At 38.7% G+C, this 13576-nt stretch overlaps 1 protein-coding gene across 5 annotated transcripts in view; it reads left to right on the top strand.

The window, feature by feature from the left end:
• The window catches only part of ARHGEF7 (Rho guanine nucleotide exchange factor 7), a 129319-nt gene that overhangs the window by 71736 nt on the left and 44007 nt on the right, over positions 1–13576 (top strand). For 4 of the 5 annotated variants that reach the window (XM_016145274.2, XM_036228801.1, XM_016145277.2 and 1 more), the window contains 2 exons: positions 8108–8202; positions 8415–8510. In XM_016145274.2, the coding sequence (XP_016000760.2) occupies positions 8108–8202; positions 8415–8510 (191 nt within the window). Of the gene's footprint in view, positions 1–4737; positions 5311–8107; positions 8203–8414; positions 8511–13576 lie in introns of those variants that run through there. The other variant, XM_016145281.2, reaches the window with a different exon arrangement.

The raw sequence follows: 13576 nt of genomic DNA, 5'->3' as shown, positions 1-13576 counted from the left end.
TGCCTCTGGACTGTTAATTTAACAAGTGTTTCTCAGATTTGTTTCTTCCCCTTAAGGTGGGACAGGTTGGATTAAGCCAGCTGGGGTTGGGTATTTCCCTTCCCCAGGCCATTTAGGCTGTGATAGTATCCCAGCAGTTAGACTCAGGTTAACTAGTTTTCCCCAGAGGACAGGCTTCATTAAGAACAGTGCTCTGGTGTATTACAAAATGGTTCCTTTCCCCCTCCGTCTGCTGGAAGCCCAAGGACACATTTTCCCCTGACATTTATTTTGGGAACTTAGTCCCAATAATTATTGGTGGACTCCCTATGACTGGGTTCCCCTGGGGTTTTTAACTCTGAGTTGTCTACCCTGAGCTCCAGCAATTTATCAATATCAGTTCAGGTTTTCCAATCTCAGCACTGGTTCCTACTGTGGTTTCTGCCCATGTGTCTCTGCTGTGGTAAACATGGCGCCCTGAATTTACCTCCAATCCTAGGGACACTGGTTTGCCCTGTGTCCTCCTCTCTTATGAATCAAAGAAGAAACTTGTTGATTTTTCAGTCTTTTGAGCTTTTTACTTGTTGTTAGGGTGGAGTGATGTGACTTCTAAGCTCCTTAGATAGGCAACCAGAAACTGGAATTCCTTCTATGGGCACATGCATGATAGCTGCTTTGGGGCTTCAGTCTGCTAAGTTCAACATAGGGGCCTCCTATTTCTTGGGGTGCATGGGCCACATGTGCTTTGCATATTTTATAATTTTTTATTTAAAGATGGACATTTTGTGAGAGAGATTTTAGCAACCCCAGATTCTGAACACTCTCTTCCCCAGGATTTGTTACTGTTGCTTTTGTTTGTTTAGTGTCTTGCTTTGACTCTGTATTTTGTCTCCTGCACAATCACTGATGGGCACTATTTTTTTTTTTAATTAAAAAAAATTTTTTTTTTACACTTTAAACTTGGCTTTCTGGTTTTCACACTCAGACAGCAGGGTTCAGTGTCAAGCTAAAGCCTGTCTGAAGATTGCACTTAGCCAGGCTTTTGTTCTTTGCCGGTAGGTCTGTATGTTGGCTAAGAATGCGTTGGAGCAGGGCTAGGGTGAGGGGAGGCTTTTTAGAACTTAAAAACAGTGAACGTAAACATAAAGGAAAATATTAAAATTGATTAGGCTGTATAAAAGTTTAATAAATTCTTTGCCCTCAAACGGTATAAACCGAATTTCCAATTTCAAGTTAATTACAAGTTATAACAACACAGGATTATTTTTAATGTCTGAAGAGCTCATTAAGACAAATACATTAAGATTAATAGATAAATAGGAAATGATGTAAGCAATATAAAATGGGCAATACTGATGGCTGTATCTTAATTAGTTCAGGCTGCTGTAACAAAATACCATAGATCGGGTGGGTAAACTGACTTTTTTCACAGTTCTGGAGGCTAGAAGTCCGAGATTATGGTGCTAGGATGGTTGAGTTCTCCATGAAGTTCCTCTTCCTGGTTTACAGACAGCCGCCCTCTGTCCTGTCCTCACATGGTAGAAAGCAAGCTCTGCTCTCTTCATCCCCTTATTATGACACTAATTCCATTTTCAAGGGGTTGTGCCTCTTCGACTTAATTACTTTCCAAAGGCCCCACCTCCTGGTACCATTACACTGGGGATTTAGACTTCAACATAGGCATTTTGAAAGGACATAAACATCAGTCCATACTCTGACAAAATAGTTAAGGTTACCATAAAGAATTTGATAGCAATATTATATGTAACCAGTGAGCAGAGATTTAAAGAAAATCTTCAGTTCTAATAATGGCGGAAATATAAATTTTTATAGGGTTTCTCAAAAGCAATGTGGTAGGTGTATATAAAATTCTGAAAATGCTCAAGCGCTTTAATCTAATAATTCTACTACTTGAAATCCATCCCAGAGAAATTACCTGAAATGTATTTAAAGATATTTATGCAAAGGTGTTTTCATAGGATTATTTGTTATAGTAATAAATTTTAAGCAGCCTAAATATATAGTAGTACAAGAATGGTTAAGTAAACAGAGTTATATCTGTTTATAATTTTTAAAAATGCACTTAATATCAAAATTGTATTTTCACGTTAAGTGCAATAAGTAGAGTATAAAATTATATAGGTAATGTGATTTAATTTTATAAAAATGTTATACAAAATAGAATGGAGTGTGCCAGAGAATGGTTTCATTTGATTGGCAGAATTTTATTGCTTGGTGATGCAAGTGGTAGTGATTTTGGATACGTTGGCACCAGAGACCACAGGTAGGGGCATTGAGGTGTTGGAGAGTGATAAAGACAGCAAGCAAAAAAAGCGAAGGCAATTTAAATAGTTGATTAGTTTTTGTGGCAGAGCCAGGCATCACTGTTACCTTTATTTTCTAATGTGAAAACTGTTTGAAATCAGTCTATTTTCATTGTCTTAAGTCAATGAATAATCAGGAGTACTTTTGCTTTAGGTGATGGGATGGAGGGGATTCAGGCTTTGTGTATAGTGTTTGTGTGCTCTGTTGTGGGCTGGCCTGGTGGAAGCCCCTAACGGCCTGTGTAGTCACTTTTTTGTGAAATGAGGTTGATAGTGTTGTCCTTGGCCTTGTAGTAGAGCATTAGCAGTTGGTCCTAAGATGTCTAGTGAAGTACTTGGCCTCTACAGGGTTTTCAGGGTTATTAGGAAGAGTGTTTAGGAGCATTTGAGATTTCAGATATCATCGAGGCCACCATATTTTGTTTGCAAACAGGCATCTATCTCATTTGAGGATTCGCTTGGAGAGCTGTAATTAAGGGTGATAGGATCATATAATTAAAGGAAACATGTTTGTGACATGCCTGAGCTTGATGGATTTTAACAATGAAAGAACATTAGCTGCCCCTACAGAATAGTGACAGACATCTTAACCAATAGAGATCAGAGAAAGCACTTGTTTTGTAGAAGCTGGATGCCCACCCCTCAGAAGACAAAGGTTGAGTCACCTCTTTTAGGGGATCAGGAGTTTCCTCAGTCATCATTAGAGGATGAGAGTTCTTAAATATGTCGATCTAGTAAGTTCAAGTCCTTCAGACCTTACATGTTCATTGATATACTGTGATGTTATGTTTCAGGTTTTATTAAACACTCACTTTTAGCAAGTGTGTTACATCAGTATTCCTTATTGGAAGAACAAATAGTTCTCCTTCCATTTGTGCCAAATATCATGAAAGGGCAGTGTAGCTTTTGCCTTTGAAACATTGCAAATATGGTATAATAGGTAACAATCAATAGTTTTAATAAATGCACAGAATAAATGTGCATCTTTCATAAAATGCCTTTGCAAACTTCCATGGTCTTTTCTTGTGCTTCAGAGAAGTAGTGCACCTGTCTTTCCCCTTTGCTTCTTGGGTTGCCTGGAACCTCTGCATGCTGGGCCAGGAAAATGCCTGAGCCTCTGATCTGACATTGTAGTTTGCACCAAGCAGCCTAACCTCAGTCCTAGTTTTGCTGCTTTTACCTTATCCTTTTGCTTCTCTCCGCCTTTACCATGTGACATCTGATGTCTCTCTGCCCAGGCCTATGTGTGGAGAAGGTCTATAATTGCATGTGCCTTGGGGATTATAGATGAATAAGCAGCTTTGTTCCCTGTGCCTCTCCTAGAGATCTGTTGCTCTCCTTTCTTATATCCTGTCCACATTTCATATCGACAGTGAGGGGCCTGCTGAAGTCTTTAACAAATTTTGCTCCCATTGTTTTTATATAATTTGTTTTATATAAATCAAGATCTGTGGTAACATTTTCATGTGGTAGCAGAAACCTGGCACAGAGTAGGAGCTAAGCATTTGGTGAATGAATGAATGAAGACCTGAGTTGTTTAATCGTGGGAATGACCGTCTTCTAAAATAATTACTTACTGACTAACGGACTCATCTAAGAAATAGCTCCAAATAGGATTCCAGGTTGGAAGGCAGTACTAGGTGGTTTGTAATATTTCTTAAGTCAGGGAGCTGACACTCTAGAGACTCTGTCACTACCCATTAAAATCCCTTTTGTAAAAGAGACAGACATATAGACTAGTACAGTCCTAGGTGGGACATGGCAGAGCCAGGATTTGTGCCCAGGTCTGCTGGGCTCCCAAGGCTGGTCTTCATACATCATGGTGTGGTCGTGTACATTAGCCTGCTTGCTGAGGCCAGCTTCCTGTGGCAACGTATCATTGTGGACCAGTAGCTTTTGCTGTAGTTGCTGCCTAGTAACCCTTTAGTGTTTGGAAGAAATACATCCTGAGACCTTGTGAATCCCTAAATTTAGAAATACTATATAACACCTTTCAAAAGGTACAGTAACACAAAACAAATTTTGCACGGCCTCTCCAAACTTTTTTTGAGAGTTATCGTTTTATTAAGAACATGCAGAGATCAACAAGCTACATTAGATCAATAATATCCAGCAGGGGTGGGAGTGGGGTTGCTTCTCTGCATCCTTATCACTTGCAGATTCGTGGAGTCAGGAGGGGCTGTAGGAATTGCTTCCTTCAGCAGCACTGCCCTGCCTTTCCTTCCTCTCCTTTCCCTAGAGGTTGATAGGTTATTAATGGCTCAAGTCCTACCTTATAATTTATTTTGAAATTTTAAATACTAAGTACAGTTTAAATAGACTTAGTTGAAAGGAAATGTACAGTGATTATTTTTCCTCGTGGCCCATGAGGGGCTGATTAGGTGGGTGGGAGAGGAGTTGGAACAGTTGTGCCATTTTTTAATTTTTCCTGTTGTGCTTTTATGAGCCAGGATTATGTTTTTGAAATTTGGTTTTAGTTTATGATGATATCCTTATACCTTCTCTGGATTAAATCTTTAAACATTAATGTTATTCATTTTTAATATATAAAACATGACACCTACCAAAATTGGCAATGAAAGTTGTAACTCATAAAATCAGCGATACTAAGCTCTCCTTTAATGGTAATAAGAAAATGAGTTTCTGTGTGTCTGCAAGGTAAAGAAATCAGTGGTCCTTTGTTTTGCTTTGCTGTGATGGCTGACAGTTCAGGGATTGTTTGTGTGGCTTGCCCGATGTCCTCCTCCTGTGTGGCACCATTGTTTGACTGGACTTGGTTCTCCACGCCTCATGCCTCAGGGAGAGCTCACGCTGGCTGAGCTCAGCCTGGGTTGTTCTTCATGGCTGTGGAGTGAAGGCTGCTCTTTCTGTGAAACTGCACGTATTCTCTGGTACCAGCCTTCGTGTGATGGAGCTTTCTTTGGCAACGGAGCTGTGAGGTCTCATGGGGTCCTGCAGCAGCCAGAGTGTGCAGCAGTCAAGAAAAGGAAGAAAGGTGATGACTGGAGTATGCAAATGTTCTGACAAGCTTAGTGATGAGGGATGTGTGGCCCGGCAGAGTGGACAGTCAGTGTCAGCATGACTCAGTTAGCGAAGTCTTTGTCCTGCGTTGGTGGAAAAACTAAGTGTAATCTACATTGTTTGGATGAGAGTGTTACAGAACTTGTCTTTCGCACTTATTTGAAAGTAATGTTTATTACTAGTAGAAATAAGCCAACTTAATTGTCTTAATAAATGTAGCTTTTTGGCAGAGGATTGTTTTTGGTATATTCTTATGAGACGCTTTTATATCTGCATACTGTGTTTAATACTACCATTGAAGAAACATTTTATTCTTCCACTCATCCGTAGTGATGGTTTCTCACAGTTTTCCTTTTATGTCACCTGGGAACTGTTATTTTTGTTTTATTAAATAGGCGGTTAGGTTTTTAAGCATGCTCTAATCAGTGTTGCTGATCGTTCCTAATGTTCGTGATTAAGACATGAAATTATCTAGTTTAACCTTTGTTTTAACATTGAAAAAGGATCTTTTGTCTTACATTTTCGTGACTTTTTTTTTAGTTCAAGGACCCATTATACTGGGCTTGTTTACTTCAGGTTATTTTTGAAGGATAAGATCTGGTTTAAAGTGTAATTAATTCTCTGATGATGCAGTGGCTGGTGTCACACTGTGTTCTCTGTCCGCCAGTCCTTTGACATTTGTGTCTAATGAGTATTTCTTCGAAGGAAGACATTGTAACTACAGGATCAGCACTCAGATTCCCCACAAAGGAATGAACTCTGAAGTGGCCCCTCCTCCCTCTGGCTAACACCACCCCCCCCCCCCCCGCCTCCCGTTTTCCATGAATAGACCCATTCAAGGGCGAAACCAGTGTACAGTGTCACAGTGAAAGGACCTCTGACTCTCTTCAACTTAGCGTAGTATGTAAGTTATTTAATCAGGTTTGCATTTACTCATGAGTGACTTCTCCTCAGAGTTCACAGTAAACAATAGTGAGCAGAATAATCACGTTGCATATATTAATGCTGTAAGTTTTTAGCTTTATGATTACTTTTTTCTTGAAGATTTAAACATACATTTTGATTCTCAAAAATCAGGGGGAGAAAACAATGTGTTTGGCCTTATTCTGTACGATTTCTTTTGTATGATTAATTTAGTTTTGGAAGATATAGCACGTTAGTACGTGTAGTAGATCCTCAGAAAATGTATGTAATATAATTTTCTGACTAAAGATGATAGTGGTTCTCTAACAGAGTGGGATGAAAAAGATAGTTGAGGAAAGGATTTCACGTTTTTTATTCATATCAGGTCTCAGGAGCCCTGACTCCTACCCTTAGTCTGAGAGCCGGAGAAGGCAATGTCGGGTAGTGCTATGTCAGAGAGATCTAGACTCGCATGCTGGCTCCGCTTTTTTACTAGCTGTTTGATTTTGGATAAGTTACTTAATTTCTCTACGTTTAGGTCTTTTCCTTTGTAAAAAAAAAAAAAAAAAAAAGGGTCTTGTGAGCATTGGAGATACTGTATGTAGAGCACCCTGCTTGGTGTTGGCATTGTGGTAAGCATTGATAATTAGTCCAAGGCCTGCCTGCCTGTACATCCGGGCTCCACCTGCAGACCTTGGCGCCTTCTCGCCTTGCCCTGTGAGGAGCCTTTGTTTCTGGTGATTCCTGGTGGAAAGAGGCTCATGTTTTTTAATTCAGCTGTTTTGTACATTATCTTTCAAATTTTAGGAATTATTAAATGATTTTGCCTAAATTTATTACACTGAGATATAGGGTATCAGGAAATATTTTAATTTTAAGGTTGATTTGTAATTATTTTGCTATCTTTAAATAAAATAGAGGTATACTTTGGAGATATTGTGGGTTTGGTTCCAGACCACTGGATTAAAATGAATATTTCAATAAAGTGAGTCATAACCTTTTTGCTGATGGAAGAAGGGTCTTGCCTTCAATTTATAAAAAACATACCATCTGTGAAGCACAGTAAAGTGAAGTGCAATACAATGAGGTATGCCTACAGTGGCTATTTAAAGGTTGTTTTATGCTGGTAGACCTTTAATTTTTAATAAATGTGTATAGGGTGATATGAGACTGTCATACTCTCTGCTGAAGGTTTGTAGCTCCCAGAAATCGATTTAGGTTTGCTAGATGCAATCTAAAAAAATTCATGTCTTTAAAAGTTGAATATACTTTACATATGTTAAAATGCATAGATTTTAAGGGTATCATTCAGCGAGCATTGGCAAGTGTATGTGTCTATTCAGCAACTATTCAAATCATGATATAGAACATGTCCATCACCCAGGAATTTCTCTCATACCCCTTTCCCCACTGTCACTCCTCCTCCCACACTCGATTTCTGCCATCGTAGATTAGTTTTGCCTGCTCTTGGACTTACTATAAATGGAATATGCAGGATGTGCTTTTTATGAATGGCTTCTTTTACACAACACAGTGTTTAGAGATTCATCCATGCATCTGTGCTTTTGTGATGATCAGTGGTTCCTCCTTTTTACCTAAGTAGACTTGGCATTACTTACTTGATGATGGAATTCTAGCCTTATTCTAGGTACACCTGTGTCAGACGCGCTTGGTAGTAAGATGAAGTCAGTAGATGAAGTCAGTAGTATAGCCTTAATAATAGTTTATTATGTAGGTTTATGAGTTAATCACAGAGAGCGGTGCTATTTAACACATTAGTATTAACATAGAAACAACAGTGTGAATTGAAAAATGGTAGTGAATGTTCCAAAATTCATAAATCTTAATGTCAAATAATACTTATTCATCATTTATTATAGGTGCTACAGAATATTTTGGAAACAGAAAATGAATATTCTAAAGAACTTCAGACTGTGCTTTCTACCTATCTACGGCCATTGCAGACCAGTGAGAAGTAAGTTAGCTGATAAATTGTGTTAGGGTATTGTCTTGTATTTTCAGAGAATAGAGGGTGAAATGCTGAATGGAATTCATTGTACCCGTTTGCCTTAGACATAAGCAAATTTCTGTTTATTAGGTTAAGACTTTCATAGGGCATTGGGATGGGAGAGGAAAGGAATATAAGTAAGACTGTTTACATATTTTTACTTTTTTTCTTGACTCTAGGTTAAGTTCAGCAAACACTTCATATTTAATGGGAAATCTGGAAGAAATATGTTCTTTCCAGCAAATGCTTGTACAGTCTTTAGAAGAATGCACCAAGTAAGTAAGATGCTAAAATTTACAAAATTCAGATTGGGGTAACTGGAATTCAAAAGATCAAGTTAACATAATTTTAGAATTTAAATTTCTAAAGATGGAAACTAGGTTATTTTGAATCTTTTGGGTATATCAACTTTTATAGTAAAAGCCGTGTTTTAAACTATCTAAATTTTCATGATCTTCGAAGGAGAGATTTACTGACTATTCAGAGAAAGAAGGGCTTTGCATGAGTGGTGATTTTTAATGTATTGGGGGAAGGGAGAAAGCAGAGGATGAAGAACCCCTAAAGGAGAGGAGAGGATGGCACGTGAAAGAGCATGGAGGCACCGAAGGCTTGGGTCCTTATGTGCCGCCATCAGCTACGTGGGGAGGTGCTATGTATACACCCTCGAGGGCCACGTCTTCCCAGCATCATCTTGCGCATGTGTTGTTTCTGGCCATCAGGAAGCTGAGAAACTGTAAACCACTACATACGTAATGTGTTATTCTGATGTTATTGGGAATTGGTTTTTGTCACTTTTCCCAAATATTTTTGGTGGGGCTAGGGGAAAGGCATGTTTTGGATGATCGGCCAGCCATCATACTTTTTCCTGTGTGACTATTTTATATTCTTTGCTAATGACATCAGACATTAAAGGATACTAAGTGCCTGCTAGGTATCGGATGACTTAAAATCATAATGCACATGAAAAGTTTTGAAATTTTAGTCTACCAGGTGATATTTGATGTTTATTTACCTGTGGGACTTGATATAAAGGAAGGTGACACATTTTATTTTTCTGTTATCTTTATTTTTGAAGCCACCAAAAAGCTTTTCTCTCTTGGACTCTGATTGGCCTCTGGTTTTCCTTCTGGTTTTTTGCATTTATCTTTCTCAATCTTGGGAGTAGTGAGGGGTGGCCTGCCTTCTGTGCTAGTAACTCTTTAAATTGGTTGTTTGCCTTGCTGAAAATAGATTTGCTTCCTTAACTTTGGCTTGAGTTTCATCAAGGCACTTCCTATTAGAAGATGTGACAAGGAAAGCTGAATGCCAGTGTAACTAAATAGTATCTTTCGAACAGAAATTCACATTATTTTTGCTTTTGTAGCATTTTTGGTTTGCATAAAGTAACATTACTTGCCCACGAAAAGAGTAGTTTGAGAATCACTTTACTTTTGGTGAATGAAGATCATTTGCCAGTAATTCGAGGGTCTTTGCAGAGATCTAGCCCTGTTGTGTACAAATGGAAGTAAATGTTTGCTTTTCCTTTTCCTACTGCCTGTAGATAATATAGACTAAATAAATTAATATTTATACAGCGTACTTTTCAATACTTTTGTGAGCCTCATGTTAGCCCTGTGAAATACGGCAGATATTACTCTCCTCACGGTATAGATTTAAAACTGAAGTTCAGGGTGGTAAAGTAATATGCTTTAAGTCAAATATCTAGTTGGGGTTCAGTTCTTTATGTTGTCTGAATTTGTTATGATTTAGATATTTTGATAAAGTTCCTCGAGGTTATGGTACATAGATAGGTAGGACATGTTGGATTTTCCATGGTCAAAGACTAGCTTTCCTTATCAAGCCTTTCCTTTCCTTCCCTTCCCTTTTCCTTTTCCCTTTCCTTTTTTTAAATCATGAATATTCTGAAAATTTTCAGAGATTTGGGCAGAACTCAGAGACAGAATTCAGGGTTGCATTCTCTGTCAACCCTGGGTTTCCCACCTACTTCGCAGCAGCTCAGGTTGAACAAAACCCTGTGGTTTTCTCTTAGGGTTTAGCTGTCCCACATAGCACTGGCCTAAAAGCAAAGAAAACAGGAGGCATGTTCTATGCCCTTTTCTTTTCCAAAGGCCAGCTTTTCTCCATAATCTTCCTACTACTGATGGCTCTCTGGTGCCTTCAGTTAGTCCATTTTTATACTTTGTTCAGTTTCTCTGTTATCTGCAAGAGAGTCAGTTTGATAGCAGTACTTGGCTGTAACCAGAAATGGAACCTCCTGGATGTATAGAACCCAGTCTTTTTCCAATTTCTTAAATCTGGTTTTCCCCTCAGCCTCGCAGGTTCCTTGGAAGCCTAGCCTGTGTTCTGTAGTGATTGTGCTCACAATTCAAAACAAATCCAACTATAGGCTCCTTTAAAACATACTTATACAGTTTGCTGCGTTAACATTTAAAAAGATAAGAAAGTCAGGGCACAAAGAAATTTAGTGACTTTCCTAAGGTCACACAGCTCATAACTGGTGGCCTAAATTGAGAGCCCCAGGCCTCGTCACCTCCATCCTAGCTTTGGTCACTGTAATGAGAAAGACTGACTCTGAGGACTCTTCCCTGGTGAGGATTTACAGTTTACTTCTTAGCAGCATTTTTGCCAGTGAGTTCTTCCCAGGGAGGACTATTCTCACCCCTGCCCTCTTACGTAGAGTCAACCCTGCTCTGGTGGAACAGGCCCCCGCCTTCCTTCGGGACTCTGGGCAGGATGAGATAATGTGCTCTCCAAGATAATTTTTGAAATGCAGTTCTCCTATTTTAAATGATGGAGTGACCCAAATAATATAGCGGTTTATTATAGATGCTATTACATTATGATTTAATGAGACTTTCTTCAGAACGGTCTGGGAATGGAACTGTGGTTTACAAAATTGTTTCTATGGGAAAATGACTTCTGAGATTCTACGAGTGACTTCAAAGCAACTTTTTAGAATAAACTCATTTGTAAGTTAGGGGGTTTTCTTGTATTTTTTGATGACAAGCAGGTTAAACTCTGGAAAGTAAAATCTCAAAAGTTCTTTTTTATACTGTACTGTACCTGGTACTGTACCAAACTTTGTTCTTATTTATTTTGGTAATGATGTGATGCTCTTCTAATACCCCCTCTTAATACTGAAATCTCCTCTAATTGTTTGGTTTTTTGTTAGGTGTAGATATGGTGGTAAAGGCAGGCAGACAGCGGAGATAGATACTGGCTTTACTGCATTTCTCCTTTGACAGTCAACTCTTGAGATAGCTGGTGTGCCTGACTTGCTGCATCCCAGAGTCCAGCCCGGTGCCTGGGACAGATGTTCTTTTTTTTTTTTTTTTTTTTTTTTTCCGCGCTTGTAACCATTGCTTAGGGGTGGATGTGACCCACTCCACCACTCCTCACTGAATGCTCTGGGGTTTACCCTTTCTTTTTGGCCTCATTTTCCAGGTCCTTCCTTTTTCCCCTTCTCTTCTGCATATGGTTCATGCTATGTTGGTGACACTCAGGGCTGACAAGGTATATTTGAGTTTAATCAGGTACAAACCAGTTGTTTTAACGATAGTATCTCATGGTTTCCTTGCTGTTGCTTTATGTCCAGCTGTGATACATGGGGCACCTTTAAATTAAAAAGTTTCACACAGGTTTATGAATGGTTCTGTCAAGTAGTGGATGATATTCCCTGGCTCTCTGGAAGCGGAGTTTACAGAATGCCACCATCTGTGGAAGACTATAAGGGAAACATACTCATTCTGGAGCAAAATTTGACCATTTATAGTACTGGTTCATGAGTGTTATTAGAGGGCAAGATAGTATCTTATTCTTTATATTCCCAGTTATTCTGTAATTCTAATACATAGTAAACATTTAATATATAGATGGTTTTAGATCAAGTCAGGTCTTAAGAATTTATTTTTTTAGAGATAGGTCTACACAGCATTGTTAAACTATTGTTTGTAAAATGTGGTTGAAACTGCTATTGTGATTTTTAGCTTATGCTCTGATGATAGTTAAACAACTGATTTTTGAGTCAAGTTGATTGAAAGGGTATTGGTGTCACTAATAGATAAAGGCAAGACTAAGAAAAGGATTTGGGCTAAGGTAGTAAGTTCAGTTTGAGACGCTTGTGTGTCTTGGAGTGCGCCTATCTGACAGGCAGATAGTTGGCCAGCCCTGGAATCACATAAGGTTGGAGGTGGAGATATGAGAGTTGTAACTCCCCACCCCACTCAACCATTTGTGAAGAGGTGTAACCCAGGGGTGTTTGCCTCTGTACATCTTAGTTTTCTTTCTCATCTATAGAAGGGGTTGGTAGTATATCCCCTTGAGAGTTAAGTAAAGTCAGCAGGTGGTCGTGGTAACTGGGGTTTGTTTCTCCATGTGGAAATGCATTCTTCTTGCTTCCTACAGCCCTCTATTCTGTTAGAGCCTTTCCCTGTTCACCATTTGTAATTTACTAATAAATGAAACTAATGCTGATTTCGAAGGTCCACAGGTGAATCACTAAAGGAAAGGTCTGTTTTCTTTCAAATTGAAAGACTGTTTCCCCCTCTCCATAGCAGTTCTTAGGAATTATTTTCAGTTAGTTTTATTCTCTGCCCTCGGACTTTAGGACATGTATGTATGACTTTAGATATTACTATTAGTTATTACTATCTTTGGACAAAGTTCCATAGAGGATGGTGATAAGATTGTACTTTCTCTTGGTTCTTTTTCTTCATCCTGTTATTTTTGGAGATAGCTTATAGGCAGTTGGCTAGCCATGGAATCAGGTTGGAACTAGAAAACACTTTAGTGGATTTAATGATCTAGCGAGTTGTTTGAATTTTATTTTTTAATGTGGATGTTTTAATTTTTTCTAAAACAGCTGGAGGGAAGACAGCTTATTTTTAACCTCCAGCTAGTTAAGACCATCATTGCCTATATTTGGAGTTGTAGGAAGCAGCAAAATGTATTTTAAAACTCATAAGACAATCAGTTACTTGAAAGGAGGCTGTATATAGGTCATAAACTAAAAAAGTCAGGAGAGTCTCACTTGCAATGTTAAAGAAAATGAATAAGTACTTAGGAAAGAAATGTTTGGGTGACCAAGGAAACATCATAAATGGTAATTTGGGGAAGTAGACTGATTGGAATTGTAGGGATTTTGTTTTTAGCCACCTTTTTTCCTTTTCTCATTTGGTTGCTTCTGGCCTGTTTTACCTGCCTCAGCCCCTCACGACTCTGTCCTGCACCTTCTCTTCTCACTTTTTGTGGCATAATTGCCACCATCCTGGTGTCAAAGCTAATTTTTGGCTCTTGTCTGTTAAATCAGACTCCAAATCTGATCTCTCGGTTGACTGTGTTT

The sequence above is a fragment of the Rousettus aegyptiacus genome, unplaced genomic scaffold (genome assembly GCF_014176215.1).
Source record: "Rousettus aegyptiacus isolate mRouAeg1 unplaced genomic scaffold, mRouAeg1.p scaffold_m13_p_11, whole genome shotgun sequence".
Taxonomy (NCBI): Eukaryota; Metazoa; Chordata; class Mammalia; order Chiroptera; family Pteropodidae; genus Rousettus; species Rousettus aegyptiacus.
The sequence above is the reverse complement of the archived record's forward strand: the minus strand, read 5'-3'. Positions and strand labels throughout refer to the sequence as shown.